The sequence below is a fragment of the Malurus melanocephalus genome, unplaced genomic scaffold (genome assembly GCF_030028575.1).
Source record: "Malurus melanocephalus ecotype Western Australia unplaced genomic scaffold, MMel_1.1 scaffold_32, whole genome shotgun sequence".
NCBI lineage: Eukaryota > Metazoa > Chordata > Aves > Passeriformes > Maluridae > Malurus > Malurus melanocephalus.
Genome location: NW_026623264.1, coordinates 117,700 through 138,686, shown reverse-complemented (window position 1 = coordinate 138,686; position 20,987 = coordinate 117,700). Strand labels below are relative to the sequence as shown.

The 20,987-nt window shown below is 34.7% G+C and overlaps 1 protein-coding gene across 2 annotated transcripts; it reads left to right on the top strand.

Annotated features, from left to right (window-relative positions):
- The first annotated feature begins 485 nt into the window (after positions 1–485).
- On the top strand, positions 486–20,536 carry PPP1R42 (protein phosphatase 1 regulatory subunit 42). Of its 2 annotated transcripts, none has more exons than XM_057363881.1 (7): positions 486–661; positions 1,856–2,022; positions 2,444–2,582; positions 5,171–5,287; positions 10,272–10,389; positions 12,267–12,418; positions 19,435–20,536. In XM_057363881.1, exons 1-7 carry the CDS (start codon positions 533–535, stop codon positions 19,471–19,473), a joined length of 861 nt encoding a protein of 286 aa, XP_057219864.1. In that variant the 5' UTR covers positions 486–532; the 3' UTR covers positions 19,474–20,536. The 2 variants fall into 2 exon arrangements, with proteins under 2 accessions (XP_057219864.1, XP_057219863.1); XM_057363880.1 differs by lacking the exon at positions 19,435–20,536 and adding an exon at positions 11,667–11,795 and having other exon boundaries at positions 12,267–12,532.
- Positions 20,537–20,987: the final 451 nt, after the last annotated feature.

The window sequence follows — 20,987 nt, the reverse complement described above, 5'->3', positions numbered from 1 at the left end:
TTTTRACTGTGCAGAACATGAGGTTGTRTGCATGATAAAAGTGYARTGTGGATGTATAAAAAGTATTATAGCTTAACACTACCTCTCACAGCCTGTAAACCTGTTATGGAGTGTCCTGTATTTTCTAATTTATAATTAGATTATGAGCTTTCATTAACTAGCTACTRTATGTGACAATTAAGTCTGCTGTATGAAAAAGATGAAAACCAGGATACAACCTTGTAAGCAAACTGAAACAGCAAATCAAATAGAAAAAATACTTTAGATGTTAATTAACACACCAAAAACTTGATAAAATGTGAGCAATAAAAGGGGTAGGATTTTATAAGCAACACAGTATCACWGTGAATGACAAGGGCATCAGTGAGGATATGTCAGATTTGAAGTATATACGTAAACTTTGTTGAAGATCTGGGACACAAGTGGTGTAACACTTTCCTTTTTTGTTTTTAAGGCATTCTATAAACTACTTAGAGCACTTGGAATACACTGTTAAAAGAAGCATTACAGCAGCTTGACCTATTGCTGAACCATGGTTCAACTAACAATGGACCTAATTGCTAAAAATGCTGGTCACAAGAATCGTAGTGACGAGGACTTTGGACAATACCTGCAAAAACTAACTCATCTGAATTTGTCAGATAAAAATATAGACACAATTGTAAGATTTATTTTTCATTATTCCTTTTAAACTGCTACTCTAATGTTTTGTAGTTATTGTTATGATSAGGTATTCATAGTTAGAGAGACATGGAAAGTCACGTTTTACAKAGTTGTTAACTCACAGCATAATCTTTTCAATCTATCTGTGATTTGTTCCTTAAATTTCAGAGGAAGTCTGAGAAAGGAAAGGAGAGTTCAGGAACAGGAAATAACCCSAGTGAGGTTAACAAATTTGGACTGGTGTAATGGCTTGTTCGAATTAGTCAGGTTAAAAATATACTTTCTTTTTTAAAAATTGCTCCCTGGGGCTTACTCATTTAAAAAATAATCCATGAGCTTTTCATTTTCAAAGACTAAACCTRCAAACTTAATCCAGTTCTCCTTCCTCTGAGTTTAATAATGGGAAATGTATACATGTTTCAATAAATTCTGAGTTAATTCAGATCTCCTCAAGATACTRAGTAAATTTTGAAACTGCTGAGCTCTGAACAACTGCATTGTTGAATGTGGTGGATTTCTGCTCTAAAACTGTGATTTCAATCAAGAAGAAATTGCTTGTTCTGTGTGAATGGATCCCTGCAAGCAAATGGGTTTATTCAGCCCACTCCTAAGAACACGTGCAGCCACAGCAAGTTACTAATAGGATCAATCCATTTGATGAGGTCTGGTTCATCAGCTGCCACAGCAAAATTTCACAGAAACCTTCATAAGGAGTTGCCTTTTACTTGTTTAATAGGAATGTATGCAAAGAGACTCGACATTTGAGTGCAAACTTGGGTTCAGAAGTACATAAAAAAGATTGAAGTGCAAGGTTTTGTATAAGCCAGTAATTCTTTGCCAAGAACTGGTTTCCAGTTATATTAGTGCAATTTAATGGAGACAATTACTGTAAAAACTGTACTTTTCTGAAATCCATCTGATGAAGACAGGGAAGGGAATGAAGTCACACKGGATGTGGTGTATCTGTTGGTGATGCCTGTAGTCCTTAGCTCCTGTATGRCAAAATAGTAATGACAGATTTCAGTCTTTAATCTGATGATAACTGACAATATATAACTGTATTTTTCTAGGAAAAATAGTTTTAAAAAAGGTGAAAAATTGTAAGTCATGAAGCAGAACTTAAATGTAAGAACAATCAACAGCAYCCAGAAGAGGGAGTGAACATTAAGTAGCATGTTATTGTTTATTTCAGGGTGATCTCTCTTTCTGTAAAAATCTGAGAGTTCTGTATTTATATGATAACCAAATCAGCCAAATCCAGMACTTGGACTTTGCTTCAAATATAACACATCTTTACCTTCAGAACAATCGTATTTCAAGTATAGAAAATCTCTCCTCACTGAAAAAACTTGAAAAACTGTGAGTTGAAAATAAAGCATTTACTAGTAAAACGAATTTTTATGACACTTAAGAAATTTTAAAAATTATGYATCCATTAAGGTACTTTCAGCTTTTAAGTTTTGCTTTTCAAATAGAAGTATTGCTTATTATTTTTTGATGAGATGTTCTGTGATAACAGTAATGACATATCATTTTGACATATATATTTGCATTTTTTCAGTCACATAATAATAGTAATAGCAGTGGATAAAACTGAAAAAAAAAACCTCTTGAATCAGTTATGTATACATTCTACTTTTATGCTAGGTGTTACTTTTTCTATCATAATTTCCAAGTATTATTCAATAATSCTTGATAAATATTTTTCTTTATATATTGAAGTCTTGTGTTTGCTCTTACTTTTAAAGGATATTAAATCTATTTGTGTTCTATTCTGTAGGTATTTGGGAGGCAATTATATCACGGTAGTAGAGGGTTTGTATAAAGTAGGAGAAATAAGGGAGCTACATATTGAAAATCAACATCTCCCTCTTGGTGAAAAGCTTCTGTTTGATCCATCATCTCTTAAATCCCTGGCAGTAAGTATATTTTGAAAATTTCAATGAGCCAATTATCAGGAGATCAGTATTTTTAGGAGAAGTTATTTGGACTTGATCACTCTGTGTTTTCCTCCTTTGCCAATTGGTGGCATTCTTTCAAATTCTACCAAGGGACCCCAACCCTAATTTTCATAAAAGCTAGGAATCCAGCAAGTTCCACTTCATAAGTGTTTTTATTATGAAGGATGAAAATTAGAATAAAGAGAGAGAGGAATTAAGGAAGTGTGTGGATGCCCCGTACCAACAGAATGTGAATAAACAAAAAAGGGATTGGAATTTATCACTCTTAGTTTTCTTAGTCTGTTTCATTTGTAGTGAATTAGTTTGTTGATATTTCTCTGATTTGATTGTTGCAGTTTTTTCTTTATTGCCTTTTGTGTTTCTGTAGAGAGTGGAATGGCAAAAAAAAATGGGCACAAACAGTTTTTTTTCCTGGATATTAATAACAACACAATCAACAGCATCCAGTTTTAATTCTGCAGGTCTTTTTATATTGTGTTATATCAAGATTTCTTTTTGAAATCTTTTTGAATTTGTCTTTCAACATGTTAATGGCTCAGAAAACATAAAACATAGTTGAAGAGGTTACAAAGTAGGCTTTATTTGCTAATGGATGTAGTACTGTACAAAAAAAATTGCTCTTGCTGTATCTCCCATATGGTGGTCAGGGCTTGATGAGCCTTTTTTCATGAAGATGAAGAACTCACTAAAAAGTGAGGTTTTTTGTTCACATGTATATCATAAATATTTGACCTAGCTCTATTTTTTCCTGTTTTCGCTGTTTTTCTTTAATAGAAATGAGTAATTGCTGTTGGGAGAATTTGTACTTTGTTCCTTCTATACTAGAGAAAGTATCAAAGTAAAGGAAAGTTTTATAGCTGTAATCTCCCCCGGATAATAACTTATTATAAACTCTTCCATGTTTTTCRGCATCCTGGCCTAGATTTTGTTCTTTGTGGCTTTTATTTAAGGCCTTTTGATGTGGAGTTTGTTTTGTTTTCTAAGAACACTTTGCATTCTTGATGATGTAACATCTTTGTGGAGATTAMATGTAAAAACCTCCAAGTGCTAAGTGTTTGGAGCTTTTTTAAGACATCACTTTTTACTTTGTCTGTTTCTGTCTCTTTTAATGGTGTCAGAGATGAAAGAGATAAAAGCATGAGGCTATRTAACTGTCTTTGTAGTGCAGGCAAATGTTTTGATGATGACAATGTCATGAATGTGACAGAGAAGTTAAAGCTTATGAACTGTGTTTATCTGGATGATACTGGTAATTTCTGTCTGCAATGTCTTGGTCAAATTTTTGAAGKGGGTTAGTTTTCATGTATAAACTGCTGAAATAGAGATTTTCCAACTAATGGTATGTCCTATATCTTGTATAATCCTAAACTCACTGGATTAGGTGTCCCTTTTCATTTTCTAGCAATATAAACTTCTTCCTTTTATGTGAAACTACATTGTTATTTGCTGAGATAAACACCTGAAACACATGTCGTTTTTTATCTGACATGTAAAGATCTCTGTAACTATTGTCTCTTACAAACAGCAAAGCGCAGTATGTGACAGCACTGTTCCAAAGAAGGGGTAAGGATCAGAGGTACTGAGAGGTTTGTAGGATCAAGCCTGGAAGTAAAAGGGTAGTCCAGCCGTTAAATGAAACTATATGGGTATCACATAGGGGCTTCAGCTCTGCAGTTCAGATGCAATCTTGGGGCCCACAGTGTAAGAACATGGACCTGCTGCAGCAAGCCCAGAGAGGGCCACAAAGAGGGTCAGMGGGCTGGTTTCMTATGAAAGCAGGCTGAGAGAGCTGGKKTGGTTCAGCCTGGAGAAAAGAATGCTTCAGGGACACCTCATACCAGCCAGCATTCCAGTACCTAAAGGGGTCTTACAAGACAGCTGGAGAGGCACTTTTTACAAGGGTGTGTTGTGATAGGACATGGGATTATGGCCTGAAATTGTTCAAGGGCAGGTTTAGATTAGCTATTAGGAAGAAATTATTTGCTTGTGAGGTTGGTGAGGCACTGGAACCRATTAGACCAAGAWGCTGTGGATGTCCCATCCCTGGAATTGTTCAAGGCCAGGTTGGATGGGGCCTTGGGCARCCTGGGCTAATGGAAGGTATCCCAGCTCATGGCAGGGAAATTGGACCAGATGATGTTAAAATTCCCTTTMAACCCAAACCATTCTATGATTCTATAAAAAGGCAGTCAGTTTCAATGTATGTTTCATACTTCAAAAGTAGGCTTAACAGCATTTGCAGAATTCTGCCAAGCATTTTAATGTGTTTAATAAAAATTCTGTATTTACTAAGAATTCCTGAAGTAACTGAGAAATAATTGAGAAACAATCTTACTTTGGTTTCACTTCAAAACCAGAATAAATTATGTTTTAGGACAAGATGAAAAGCCAACATAAAACAATCTGTGTGGTAYGTGAAGGTCGTATTTGCATGTTTCTTCTTCATATATTTGTTCATCTTTTAAGATAATTGTCTGTAATAATTTACAAATTGACTCCTACAGGGCATGATAAAAATACTTACTTTTCTGCTTCACTTCCTTCAGAAATCTCTGTCTGTATTGAATATCAGCAATAACAACATTGATGAATTAGAAGAACTGGCAGTTTTGGAAAACCTTTCCTATCTTAAAGCAATCGACAATCGACTTAAACATATGAAGGTATTAAAATAAATATATGTTATATTAAGTGTGAGTGACAAGAAAGTAGTCACATTCATCTTTATCAGTAAATATATGAGTAAAAAGAAATTTTACTTCTGCAGTTACTAAATCTGGCTTGTTATGCATGCTGTCTTTTCTCATATAGAAATCTTACTGAGATTAAAAATAGACAAGGATTTATCTAGGATGTCAAAATTTATATTTTTATTAGTTACACTGAAATGAATTGGTTTAAATATTAACCCAAATCACCAAGAAAAAATCCTTGATTAAAATAAACTATTTAATTTCTAGTTTGCATATACATTTTATTTCCTTAGTAAATTTAACTTTTATTGATTAGTGATTATTAAAATAACTATTCTTATTACTTCTTAGAACACAACATATTTTTAACAGGTTGTTGAGAGAATTTGGCAGTTCTCTTTACTAATGAGGAGATTGCAGTATTTTGTGAGCATAACCTATCAGTTATCTAGATCAATATATTTTATTTGGACTCCTAATTTATTTACACTTTCATATTAAAAAATGTTGAATGATGCCCTTCTTTTTTACTAGAGAACTATTAATGCTTTATATTTCAAGTCCTGACTGTGACTGGGATTGCATTTACATCAAAATACAATTTATGTAGGCATTTGCAGAATAATTTAAATTACATTGAAAATGTTGCTTACATCAAAATAGAAGAATGCCTTTTCAAATAGGGAGTCTCCCCAAAGCTTCCCATTTTAAAAGGAATCCTTTTCTAAATCAAACTTATTACAGRGGTTTTTATATTGTCTCTTTCTTTCTTATGAATAAAAGATACTTCTGTTCTGATGATCTTAAAAGAAAATGTTATAGGCAAAGAACCAATTAATTTTAAGAATGAAGATGTCAGTTTAGAGACAGTGTTTTCAGTATCTCTGAGGAAAAAACAGTATCCTCTGGAACAGAATAAGCAGAGGACGAAAAGACTGCATTATTCAGTAACTGTGTATATATTATTTATTYAGTATTCAGTGTCATTATTTAATCATCAGGAAAAGCAGTAATTTACCCAATTAGACGTGTAGATTTCTGTGTTACATGGTCACAGCTTCTGAAAATTTCCATGATTAGTATTTGAGTTTTCTGCTGCTGCTGCCGCCTATCCATGACACTAGGATTAAGCTCTGTATATTTTGAAATTGACTGTTCTGTGTGTTTKCTAAACAATCTCCAAGTTTTGAAATGTATGGAACAGGGAAGGTGTTTCTATTCATATCTTCACAGACCTGTAGAATTAATGAATATATCAAATGTTTTTAATATACAGTGTAATACTAGTGGATATATCCAACTTGCCAGCTACAATTACTGAGTTTTAAGGGATTACATTTTGTAAGACTCTACTTATCACTAATATAAATTCCAAAATAAATAAAAAAACAAACTATTGAAAAAAGCAGTAAGCCATGAAAAATATTTTCTTTAAATTCTGCGTTAGCTCTGTGTGAGAGGCTTTGGCTCACACTGAACTTTAGCAGAAGAATCTTATAGAGCCACTGACTGTTCAAACAAATAGCTGAGGGAAGTTTTGAGTATTTTTTTTTTTTTTTGCATCCTGAATTTCATGATTGCATGACATACCTTATTCTGCAATTGTGAAAGCTGCAAGGATTTTATGACTATGCAGTTCTATACACTTAATTGGTTCTGCTGGCTGAACTTGTTATATGCAGCAAAGGCTCTTTCATTCCCACACAAGCTGCRTCCATTCTCCTCCCTCTTTTCCCTCTGTTATCAAAATTCTGATGTATACCTCTTTTTCGTGCCAGAAGCACTMTGTCCTCTGTTTTCCCATTCTTCCCCACTTCCCATCGCTGCCATCAAGAACATCCCCAGGAACGTCTGGCATTGATCAGAAATTGTGGCAGTGCTGCATGACAGGGAAGTGTAGGAGAGCTCTGTACCCAGCTGTGCTTCACCCGATGGGAAGAGAAACTGTAGAGGAGTTATCTGTGTCTGAGCAGGTCTGGCAAACTGTAGGAATAACATGRAATCTTTGTAAAAGAGGATAATATGAAAGGCATAAGAAAGGGGTGAAAACCAATCACTTTTGTGTCTTTAATATAATTATTTTATATTTAAACATTTCTCTCAATTTTTTCACTCTATTATGAAAATCCATATTCTTTCACTTTTTAACTATGCCAYCTTGATTTCAGCATAGTTGAGAATTAGGACTATAAATTCAAGCACTAAAGGTGGTGGCTAATTCAAGGCTTAGTTAGCATAATTAACAGACATAAAGGCATATGACCTTGTTTCACTTGACTGAAATTTATATACTGCAGTCTGAACAGTAGACAGAAGAAAATCAAGTAATTTTTCTGAATCCATGCAAAATAACTGTGACTAGTTTTGCATGACCACATGCAAAAAGTATGTCTTAGGTCAGTTATCAAGAATATAATTGATTTTAATAGAATTTTTTTTAATTTGTTTTCTGTTACTTGCTACTTCATTTATTCATCTTATTGAGGTTCTGGTTTGCTTAATCAGGATCACAAGGTCTTCTAGAYTGCAGTATATTTGGGTTGGAATTAAGGAAATTTTTTAAAGCACAATATCAATTTAAAAAAACCCACAACTATTCCTTTTTACAAAAAGCCAGAATATAWTTTCTTTATTAAGTTCATTAGATTTGGTAAGATTATGACCTCAGTGAGTATTTGGCTAGATAGAAAAAAATATAGCTACAAATACCTGTAAAAATCTGTATTTCCTRAGTCTTTAATTTATTCAACCTCTGCCCAGTATTGATTATAACAAGAAGATATCACAAAAGATGAATTCATTCGCTTCAGAATTGAGTCAGGAACAAGAGAAAAATTATAGATTTTCTCAAATAGATTATGACAGGTAATCAAACTGGTGACAAATTGCTGTCTKTAGATGTTGCTGGGGCCGTTGGATTAGACGTTTCTGATAAAACTGGAGCATACTGGTCAAATACCAATTCTTAAATGGCCACCGTTAATTGGTAAGAAAGTTATTGCCAGCACTACAGATGCCTATTCAGGCTCTTGCCTCTCCCCCTCCCCATCCCCCGTCCCCCCCCCAATGGAATATAATTTGCTCGTCAGTATTTTGTAGCAGACCTCAAAGTGATAGCATGACATGATCATTTATCAAACGGAGCCTGCCCAGAAGAGTGTCTGGTCCCTTTAGWACAGCTTATTGAAAGGCTGGGAAGTGAAAGCACTTTATTAGAGACAGGAAGGCAATGAACAACTAGAGCGTATCGAAAGGGTAATCATATTTCAGCACAGGATTAGTGTGCTCTTAGATAAACATACATTGGAGTAAGCATGTTCTGGGTCATTTATCAAGTAAGTAACAGCTAACAAAAATCTACAGGACTCTATACATTCATCAAAGTTAAACTGTACACATTTTATTTCAGTAATAGACAACTTTGTTGCAAAACTGTTCCTCTGAAAAATTCTTTCTAGTGAAATCTAGAACAGATTAGAGACTTCAATGATAGTGTCTAAATGCTTAGGTAAGAATAAATAAATATACTTGCTAAATTACTTTACTTTTTTAATATGTCTAGCCTAAAATATTTTGCCCTTAAATTTTGTTTCTGACTGTGTTAGCACCTAAACTATGGGGGTTATCATGTTGCTATTCTGATACATTCTGATTATGCTTTGCTGTGTAGCATTAWGAGAATTATTAACATTTCTGCATGTGGCCTGGTCCTCAGAGTTTCTTGCATTGTTTTGTCAGTCTCGATCGTCACAGAACCAGAATTTTGCTCTCTATTTTTCTAAAAATACATTTTTATCACTGAATAACAATAGATGATATCATCATAGATAGACCAAAAATTATATGGTCGCTGCCACTTTCTCTGCCACATGATTTTTCTAAACACAACCCATAGAATTTTTCCAARAGGATTTTCTATCAAGGGAGATGAGTCAGCAAAAGCAGAATTCTCCCTGCTTGTGTTACTCAAGCAATTTGCTAAATTTGAAAGAGCTAAGAGATACCTAAATTGCAAGAGACTTCATTGTTGGCATCAAGCTACAAAATTTTACACTTTTCAATTTAGAATCTGTCACAGCATGATTAGTAGATTTTTCCAAATTATTACAATAGTAGAACATAAATTCTCTCTCCTATTTATATAGATTGTCTTGAATCCCTCCTTAGGYTTTTCACACATACAAGGAAAGCCTGTCAAGAACAAGAGTTATATGAAATTTTGGAAAGACAGTATTGCAGAACGTAGGGTGTCTGAGTAGAGAAGACCAATCTTCTAAASTTTGCATGTTTTTATCTTGAATTTATTGCATTTAAAAGACAGAGTAGTTTCATCTAGGTCATACTGCCCCTGGGTAACCAGGCAGAAACACAGATGGAGAAAAGTATATTTCACAAATTTCACTGTTTAGGCCAGTACTATAACTGACCACCCACAGTTAGGTAGGAGAGGATTACTGTTTCTCCTGTAAAATATAGTTCTATTATGTATATATATAAAGAGAGATGCACTCCACTGTGCATTGCATGTTTTTTAGCTTTTTTTTTTCAGTCTGTCCTTTATCTGTATAAAATATATATTGTTCCACACAGATAGTCTAACAACTCTGTAAGACCATGGAGATGCATTAACAGACATTATGTATCATATATGCTTCCTAGGCTTTAGGTGCTTGTAAGTGGGATTGAAGTGGTAATTTTCCGTAGCTGGTATTACTGTATCCTTAAAAATGCAGCATCTTCTAACAACACCTTTTTTTCTATGCAATTATGATATATTCAGGGGATACTGTGAACCACTCTATATTTGAAAATGCACATTCTTAATGTGCTTATTAATACATGCAAATAGTCTCATTGAAGTTATTTCTGTGTGCAGGATTTGGCTGAACAAATTACTGTTGAATTTTACTTTGGAGGAGGAAATATAATCACACTTTTGTTGTTTCAATTGCAGGATTTGGAGATTGTATTAAACAAATGGACAAAGCTACGCAGAATAGATCTTACAGGAAACCCCATTTGTCAAAAACCAAAGTACAGGGACAGGATTATAGTACAATCACCGACTTTAGGTAAAAAAAGAAATCAATAGCCYGCCCATAACCCCCACTCTTTTAGGAAACAGTTGAAAAATTAGTTGTTCTTGAGTAGCACTATGTATGTAAACACAGTTACTACTTTAGATATTCATGTCAAATCATAAATTTTTARTTTATGTCAAAAACTATAACTGCTTATGTAATCAGCTTCATAAGCCATCTTGTTGGGCTTTTGGTATTAGTAGCAGTAATCATTTGTTTTGTAATAGATAGTTGGTGAGAATGTAACAAGACAATTTTTTGTGTTCATAYTCCAGACATTATGAAACTGATTTTCAAAGATCATTTTAACCTATTTCCCTATCAATCTACAGTAGTTGCTAAACTGCTTTTYTTACACAGTGCCAGTTGTGCAAATCCTCCTTAATGTGTTTGAATTTGTCATATAACATTCATCCTTAAACTTACAAGCAGTTCAAACTTATGTTATGGGTCTATTTGTTAATCTTAACCCTTATGGTGCAGTTTATATTATTATTTTGAGATAACTTTAGCACAAAGGGAAGAAAGTTATTCTTCTATATCTAAACAGTTATACTGTAGAAGTAAGTCCAAAAAAAACTGTTAATTTTTTATTTCTTTTCGATAAAGGTGGCAATTATTTTTAAAGTTATAATTACAGAACTTGGGTTTTCTGACCGTACAAAGTATTGGCCATTAAGAAAAAAAAAACCAACTTATCTGCACAATGAAAATAACAGGAACAGTGAGGACAATTCTAATGCAACCTAAATTTGTGACCACYGTGAGGTATTTCATTTGGGCTGACTCAAAAATGCAGATGCAACAATTAATCATAGAACAYAAGATTTACAGCACCTAAGTGAGTAAACTTAACCTTAGAGAGGCAAATCTGTGTGACTGTTTTATAGTCAGTGGAATTCCTTGATTGCTAAGACGTGTAGTTTCCCTCTCAACCTGGATTTTTGCATAAATCTATACCCTGTGTAAGAGCATAACTTTTCTTCAAAACTTTATAGAAAATGTTGCAGGTTAACCAAATGTGAAATATGTATATTTCCCTTGAAAGTTATAAAAATGGTACMTTTTTTTTGTAATTAAGACATGTTAACTCACTTTTGCAGCTTGAATATGAATATCAATTGTTATTGGGTATTTTCTTCTTTACCAAAAGAATAAAAAAAGAAAAAAGATTTTAAGAGGATGAGTATAGAGCCAATACACATTGCAYACAACTTTTTATAGCCCTTTAGTTCACTTTGTATCAGAGAAAATGTTCTCTTTTGCAGAATCCCTTGATGGGAAAGAAATTAAAGAAATGGAAAGACGTTTCTTAATGAATTGGACAGCCTCCAAAGCTGCCAGGACAAAAAGCAATAAAAGAATGACAGATGAACATGCAGCCCATGAACAGTTTTGTAAGGAAACTAATCAATTACTTCATGCTTATTTAAAATTTATAGAAACCATAAAATAGCAGCTAAAAGTAAATATATTAAGAATTGTTTAAAAGAGACTTGCACCAGTGATGAGTCCAAAAGACACAARTAGAAATTTAGCTTTTCAATGGTTTTGAAACAGTCTTCTGAATAACAAGTGATACAAGGAGGTGCTTTGTAATTGAATTTACTCCCTTTCAAATAATTCTACCTGAATGGGAATATCTGTTTTAATATACACCTTCATCAGTGTTTGCAGCACCTTCCATAATGCCATTAAAARTTTTGCATTCTCAATTATCAGACTTCAGGTATTTTACCTTAAGGTTTATTACACTGTTTTCTATAATGAGATATATTGGAGCCTGTGATCAATCACACTGAATGTTAAGTAGATATRGTTTGACTTGGGATATTGAATTAATCTTTTTTTCTTTCTGTTTTCTGCAGCTGACACTGGAACACACGTTCCCCCTCTTCCCTTTCATGGGATTCACTCTGTAAAAGGAAAAGCAAATCTTTTAGGTTTGTCTCACAAGCAGAAAGCTGAAAGAAAACCTCTGCCAAGAATCCGTGAAAGAAGAAGTCAGATGAAAACTCAGGTGTGTTCCTCAAACAACTTCCTTTTTTACTTATGTTGGTTATTGCTTGTACAGCTTTTACTGAATCAGTTGGAAAATGAGTGTAGGAAGGTAGAATTTAATCTGTTCTTTTAAAAAATAATTTTATATTTATTGTCTTTATTTCTTTGAAAGACAGAATAATAGATTTCARTTTCTTGTTATTAATTAGTAGACCAGCTAACAGTAGTAACTTCTGTGTTACTMGTTTCTGTCATATGCATTTAATTGTAATMATTTTCCACAAAGGTAAAATAATAYCRAAGYTAATTCTTAGAAGTAAGTTAAGGTGTCAGCTACATCGGTGAAGGGTGATCCTGTGCATGGAGTCTGCAGAAGGAGAAGCAGTCACTTTTCATCATTATAGCTTATTTCTAACAGCCATGCCCCAGTCTCACCTGGAGCAATCGTATAGTTAAGTATTTATGATCTAATATCACTCYGTCTAGATTTTTAATGCTGTTTATAACTAACAGTGTTATTATTTATCAGCTGAACTATCCAACCAAAAAAAATCATCATTTATACAATGCTGTAGATTAAATAAACAAATACATGYGACTGATACAGGTATTGTTTTGTAACTAAATTACTAAATCTAGTGCTCTATTTTACATTCAAGTTAGAATTTGTTAGTATGTTTGGCAATCTAACTGAGCAAAATTTAATGCTATTTGTTTTTGACAGCTTACCACTTTCCCTTGCATCAGTTTCGTTCCTTCTGATTATTTGTTCTGATTAAAAATAGCTGCCTCTCCCTTTGCAAAAGGAAGAATTGCAAATCACAAAGCTGCTGTCTTTCAAATAATTTTTATTTATCACATGATGGTGCATATATTCTGTCCTAAAAAGAAGCTGAACTTGTCATATATGTGCTTGTTCTTGAATTTTTTCTTGCTGCAGAAAGCAGAGCAGTAGAGCAATTAAAAACAAGAACTGCAGGAACAACGTACTAGTTATTATAAAAAGTAATACTGTTAGTACTACTAGAGAGGTACACTATTATTTTTTAATGGATAGCCAGGCTTCTGRAATTTAGAGGGATACAGACCATTATATTCAAGCCATTTTATATGTTGGAGTTTTTTTGATTCTACKGTTAGATGGGTTTGTCCACAGGCTCAGTGTTCTGTCAGTTTTCATGTCATCTTTATTAGCATCCTGTCTTTTGGGCCAGGCTGAGTAAAACTGCTTTCCATTTACCAATCCCCTTAGTTCTTAAAAAGGATGGAACATGAATGTACAACATCTTTTCTCCTGTAAGACCTTCTGCTATTCCCTTGGAGACAGAGCATTCTGATTCTTCTTTACAATGTTAAGAAGCCGTCCAGTTGTTGACCTTCTTTGCTTGGCAAAAATTTTCTCAGTATTAAAAAGCTGGAATACAACCACGGCTCTGTTGAAATACCTTTTGACCCTAGAAAAGCAAAGAATATGTCTTCCACACTTGATTGAAATAAAATGTCTATATTTTTATAAATTTAATTTCTAAATGTAACCATTTGAGTGGTTTGGGTTTTTTTTTTACTGTTAGTCTAGAAGATTTTAGTCTGATTTCACAGAAAGGTTAGAAGAAACTGCCGTCAGATGACATRCATTTAATATTTTCTAAAAACTTTTAAGTGGGACTTTTATCTTAGATGTTGAAGGTTGCTGCACCTTACAATTTCATGTGTGATCACTGATTCTARGATGTATTCTAATCTTGTTACTAGAGGAATTCCATAGAAACCAGAGAGCCTTGCAAGTTAAAGGATTGTGAATTCTTTAGAATGTTTATTGTGAATAAAACCCAAAACCTCAAAATATAGAAATATTCATTCTCAGAGGTTATGCAGATATGAAAAAATGACAAGATCAGTAATTGCGGATATACATGAATGTGCCCATAAGTAAAGGAAGGAAATTTTGTCAAACTGAACAAATACCTGCATTGTTTAATTGAAATTCAGTATTGGACCAAAGAAATTAGTGAATTTTAATCTTACTCTCTGTGTTAGTCAAATAAATTATTCCAACAGATGTTTCCTCTTTCCCTATACATGCTAGGTGATGTTTGACCTTGGCAATTGAAAAACAGGCACTAAATACCTTTTTAACCTACATCTTAGATCCACTGAGGATTGCATACAGCTTGAACAATGAAAAAAGCCACTTATTACTAGATTACTGAAATATGTCATTAATCTTTCTTTTTTATGATATAAAAACAATAGCAATTTTATATTGGATTTTAACTTAGTTTTGGCTGTTCAGAGAAAATTATGGATATTGGCAGGAAGTAATTAGAAGAAACCAAATCACTTAACTATTTTAAAGATACCTAATACCTTCCAATGGGATACACCATTATTAGTTTTCCCTGAGTAGAGAAGTTGTTGAAATTTTGATGTTGTAAACTTAATCTGTAACCTGCAGTTTCTACCCACATCGTCTTACTCATGGAATTAAATAKTGTGGTAGGTATTTCTAGCAATTCAAAATGTGGTGGGAAAGTCACCTTTTGCCTCTCCAGTATATGTTATGGGATTAGCAATATGGAAATATCTTTAAATAATATAGTCAGCATGTAATGAATACTCTGGATTGTGCCAACTAATCATGAGCCACKCTGCTGCCACCATGCACATCCTGTATAGCTCTAGTTCTAGTCCAAATGGAAGGAACTTGCAGTGAACAATGTTAGTTCTCCCTCTTCTGAGGCAGGTGCTTGTATTAACACTGTATTTAATTAGTTAAATATTTATAAATGCCTTGAGTTGCAGTGATTTGCGTGGTCTGACATCTACACAGGATCATGTATAAGAATGTATGGTCCGCATGCATACTGAGCTTTTGTTTATATGAATTCAATTAGCATTATGATAAATATAATTATTAAGGTCTGATATATGATAGTTTTTCTGGGGAGAAATGATACTGAGACTATAATGATATATGTCCAGAACATAAGCTTTACAATCATACACTTATTTCACTTTACAGAATATAGTTCTCTTATTCAAGAAAGAGGTGGTAAAACAYATTACCTCTGGGTAGCCTAAATCTTGTTCTCTTATTGAATATCAATTTCAGCAAACATCTGAAAATTCAAAAATAAAAAATATCCTGAGCTTTGGCTCCAGGAGAAGGAGAAATACAGATTTAAGATACAAACCAGTGCAGTTTTAGCCGCACACCATCAAGTATGTTTTAGTAGCTGAAGAGCTTACAAGCACTCCAAATGTATTCAGAATTGGGTGCATTAAATACTTAGAGATACCAGCTGGATCACTTTGCAGGAACTCAGAGCATGTTTAGAACAGACATGGAGTGCATTTTCAAGCAGTACATCTCACTGCCTTTCCTTGGTGATGATGTTGAAGGAAAAATGTAAACATCTCCTTAGTGAAGTCTAGAAAGTATCAATCAGCATTGGGTGGTGAAGGCTGTGGAAGAGAAATGTAAGGAATTTACTCGCTGTTGAATTACTCAGCCATGACATAGGATATGAAAGGAGTCACCACAATGCTAGATAAAGTGTAAGGAAAAAGAGATAAAGTGAAATTCTGAAATTAAATAGTGTTGCTGAAACAGAGCCATTTGAATGAAGGTCAGGTATTATCTAGTTACTGTGGCCTGTGTAAGGTCTCAACAGGCAATTCAGSCAGTTTAGTGGTTGGTTCCCTTTTTTTTTTTCTAGAAAATATGCAGTACCTGTAAAGGTAAATGCTTTTGCAGGGCCATAATTAACATTGCAGTCATCTGTATCCTAGTGATATTTCTGGTATCCATGTTTACAGCCTTGCTGAATGTGGAGCTGGATGATTCTGCCCATGATCATTCATACTCTGTTTAGAAGGAAAAATATATAACTGTCATCACAAACATACAAGATGATATAAAAATGGAGTTTTCTTCTGTCCAAACTTCTTTCAGGAGTGGTAATTAAAAAAAAAAAAATCAAGAAGAAGTAGGTCTAATATATGCCAAATCAATGGTACTTGACACTGAGCCACRTCATCGAGTGTCCTAAAGGCAGTGATAAAAGGCATCCCTTTTTGCCCATGGCCTGCCTCCTCACTCCAGTTCTCTGTACTACTGGCTGTGTCCAAAGCTGAGAAGGAGTAAAATCTAAACCACACTAACAGAACATGTGCACTGATACACCCCTGTGCCCTTGAAAAGAATAAATTCTTTTCAAAGCATGGAGGGAGAGCACATCTGCTGGTGAGCAGATTGCCAGCTGGACCATGCGTACTCCTACGTGTCTGACTGACCAGATAGAGAATAGACACATCTTTGCTGGCAATCTGGCAGGGACACATATGCTTGCAGTGGTCTGCTCCCTCTCCCTAGGAGATACAGGCTATTTCCTAGACATTTAGAAGATCAAATGGCATGTGCAACTTGTCAACCAGTGGATGGTCAACAACTGGGGCTGCAGGCTGTCAGAAGCTCTCATGAACATTGAAATCCAGACTGCTTGAAAGCTTCTRCACAAAATACATGACTATTTAGAATCCTTTGAGTTGGAAGATCAAATCCAACTGTAAGCCAGTAACATTTTAAACAGGATGCAGWATGAGAGAGGACTACTTGGTGATTTTAGAGTGAGTTGCATCTTGGTAACGGGCTCCATCAAAATTGTATCAGGAAGAAAGACTATTTTAGGATGGTAGACAAAAARCAAACTCAGATCTTTACATATCTATTTTTCAGGTGTTATGTATTTGCCCTAATAGTTACCAGACGAATTAAACATTCAGTATGCAGTGTTTATTTTTTTCTTATCCTTAGATCTTTGTGGTCAGTACTTTTAGACTACTGTTGAGATRAAATCTCAAAACATTTTTGGTCTCCTGCATTAACATTGCACATTTTTTATCGTGTAACTAACTGACAAAACTGTAAAAATCACTTTAATAACACAAATATGAATCTAATTAACAACATAAAGAAGTAATGCTGTCTTTTCAGATTTTTAAAATACATACCTTATGGGGTTTTAAAAAGTATTTTGAGGTTAAAATAAAGACTGCTGCTTGCATAGGAATATATAAACAAATTCTGTAATTTCAGTATGACTCTGCTGAAGTCTGTTCCAATAATCTAATTTACTGCAATGATATAAACACTGTTTCAATATTTGCCTGCCKGTATCTGGTCACATACTGTGTAGGCACACTCCCCTCTCTGAAAAGTTGAAAGCAGCTGCTTTAACAAACCTGAGGTGRAAACACAGTCACTGTGCCCTCATCTAGCAGGGTGAGCTACTACATTTTGGAGGACAGCACTGCAACCACTAATTCCTTAGTAGCAGCTATACCTCCYCAAATTCACTTTCAGCACCTTGGGATGTATCTTGTTCAGTTGCAAAGACCTTGGATATGTCAGATATGCCTTAGTGATTACTAAATTAGTCATCATTTACTGTTGGTAGTATTTCTTCCCATCAAACACTGTTCCTAGGACCTAAGAGGTGTGAGACCAGGTCTTTCTAGTAAAGACTCTGATGCTTTTAGAGCTTCCAAAGTACTGTTGGTGTGTTAGAAGTACCAAAAGGAAAAAAAAACCAAACTAAGACATCACTGCCTGAATACTTCCCCTTGGTATGCTCTTAGCATAATCAGAATATGCTCAGCATTTGAGTTACTGATCCAAAGTTCATATTTGAACTTTAAATCCATAACCAATGAAAAAGTCCTATTTTTCTTAAATATCACATTAAAAAAGCAAGGTGTCATTTAATTTAATGTTGTATTAAATCTTTAAATATGCAGGTATAAAACAGTACACAGCACTGCCTATGATACAGCWATAAAAGCTATATAATTCAAAAGTCTTAGGGGCAGAAAGGGTAAAAAAAGCAGCCAGAGAATTGTCAATGCCCATTAATTTTCCAGGATGASGATTCWGACATGTGATCTGTTAACATGAAATAGTATAGGATTGTATTCAGAGCATAACTGGTAAAAGTAAGTGGATCTGAAAGGCTCTCTTCATGTTTTTCTTATGGTTTTTTATTTTGGTGTGGTGTGTGAAGTAGCTATCTTGACAAACAGAGCTCTRAGGCAAAATTATTAATTATGTGAACCTGCTTATTTACAGTCACAAAGTGATAAATGTTATATATTGTAACTGAAAAACATACTTTTTACTTTGCTAGGAATAAAAACCCATGAAAATACACTTTAAGTCACTTGACTTTGAGGAATTCTAGGAATTCACTGTTAAAAAAGTCGTATTTGAACCTTACCTCTTCAAACAACACTGTAACCASAAACTACAGAAATGACTGACTACATCTTTCTGTTCTCTTAGTTCTGAGCAGAATTTATTGCTGCATCAAAACCAAGATAAATCCAAGCCAGCTGTGAAATTATCCATGTAATAGACTAATACTTTAAATCAAAAGGAGTTTTGATTCAATAAGGTCTTCCTTTCTTGGAGAGTTAACATGTTAGACTGCCATAGTAATCACTGATTACATGAATAAAGTCAGGTATAATCCAATAAAGTCAGGTATAATCAGTTACACATAGTTTGTAGGAAAATGGTTTGGAATAAAAGAGTGAATCTTATCTGATTTCATTTATATGMGAAATTCCTTCAGTTATTACTAAGATTTTGTTCCTTATGGGACTTGAAAATTAAAAGTATTTGATACACATTTATTAGAAAAAAAAAATGTTAACACCATTTTTGTCTGTGGAAAAAGTCAGTCAGTTTTGTAATGAAAGAATGCACAATACCCCAAATGGACAGATTCTGTCAATTCAGTGTGGCCTGRTTCCAGGTTTGGCACTGGGAGAAAAAACAGAAGGGCTTTCACTGCAACAGCCAGTAACCTTGCAATAGGTTAAGATCTTCTTTTCTCATCAGCAGCATTTGATAATGCTACTTATAATTTTTGTAGTAATGTTGAGTAATGTAGTAATGTAGTAATGATGGCAGGAGCAATAGGTGTGGTTGTGACATGAGGATCTCACATGTCTTCTCTGGTCTCTTTGATATAGGTTGAGAAGAAATCTGAAGTCAAGGCAGAAGTAATTTGAATTCTAAAAGCCAGAAGTTACAGGATATGGAAATTTACCCATTATTGATGTTTCCCCCTCAAAGCTTACAAAGAAAGTTTCTGTTGTCTCCATGGATATATTATCTGTGTCTTTTTAATCTCAAAACCAGACAAAATTATGTATGTTTAACTTAGCATTACTTTCTAAGAACATTCAGAAAAATAAGGGGACTGCCTATTAATTTAGAAGAAATGCTTTGTCTCAAAAGCATGTAAAAACATCAGCACATGCTAAGCTAAAATGGTTGCCTAATTCTTAAACTTCATCAAGAAATGAACTGGTTTTAGCCAGTGTCTTACCTAGTAGCTGCTTTTTCCTTATATGATACTCGGCAATTGTGCAGAGGCGTGTTCACTGTGGAGTCAAGGAGTCATTAAGTTCGAAAAATAYCTCTAAGATCATGCAGTCCAACTGTTAACCTAACACACCATGTTCACCACTAAATCATGTCCCCAGGCACCACATCTACACATTTTTTTAACACTTCCAAAGATGGTGATTCCACCATTTYTGTGGGCAGCCTACTCCAATGCTTGACCACCCTTCCAGCAAAGAACTTTTTCTCAACACCCATTCCAAATCTCCCATGGTGCAACTTCAGGCTGTTTCCTCTTGTCCTGTCACTTKTTACTTCAGAGAAAAGACCAGCCCCCACCTGTCTGCAACCTCCTTTCAGGTGGTAAGGTTCTGAAKCTCCTTTTCTCCAGATTAAATACCTYGAGCTTCATCAGACACTGCTCATCAGACTGKCGCTTCAGACCCTTCACCAGCTCCATTGCTGTCCTCTGGACACACTCCAGCACCTCAATGCCTTTGTAAACTAAATACAAGGGTCCAAAACTGAACACAGGAATCGAGGTGCTGCCTCACCAGTGCTGAGTGCAGGGGGACAATCACTGCCCTGGTCCTGCTGGCCACACTATTGCTGATACAGGCCAAGGTGCCATTGGCCTTCTTGGAGCATGGCTGGCTCATGTTCAGCCCACTGTCAACCAGCACCCCCAGGTTCTTTTCCATCAGGCAGCTTTCCGGCCACTCTGTCCCCCCCATGCTTGCAGTGCTGCCTGGGGTTGTTGTGACCCAAGTACAGCATCCGACACTTGCGTTGTTGAASCTCATACCATTGGTTTCTCACTTCAAGCAGAAAGAAGCTATTAGCACATGATTTTTGAGAGATCTGCAGTCCTAAAAAATAATTTCCATAATTTGGATTTTTCCAAGTTCTGGTGAATAATATGGAACAGTCAGCAGAGAAGGCACAAGAAGATTAATGATGTCTGTGCTGATTAATTTTTGGATTGGGAGTATTGTTCATGTATTTAAGTTTAAATTATGTTTGTTTAGCTGGTTTGCACTAGTTTGAGTAATTAAATAGATGTTCAAGACTTCTGGTATAGTAAAATTCCAAATGCCACACATCCAAACATCTTCCCACTTCCTCCTTCTTCTCCCCACTTTAGATACTGAGCATGATATCATATGGTATGGAATAT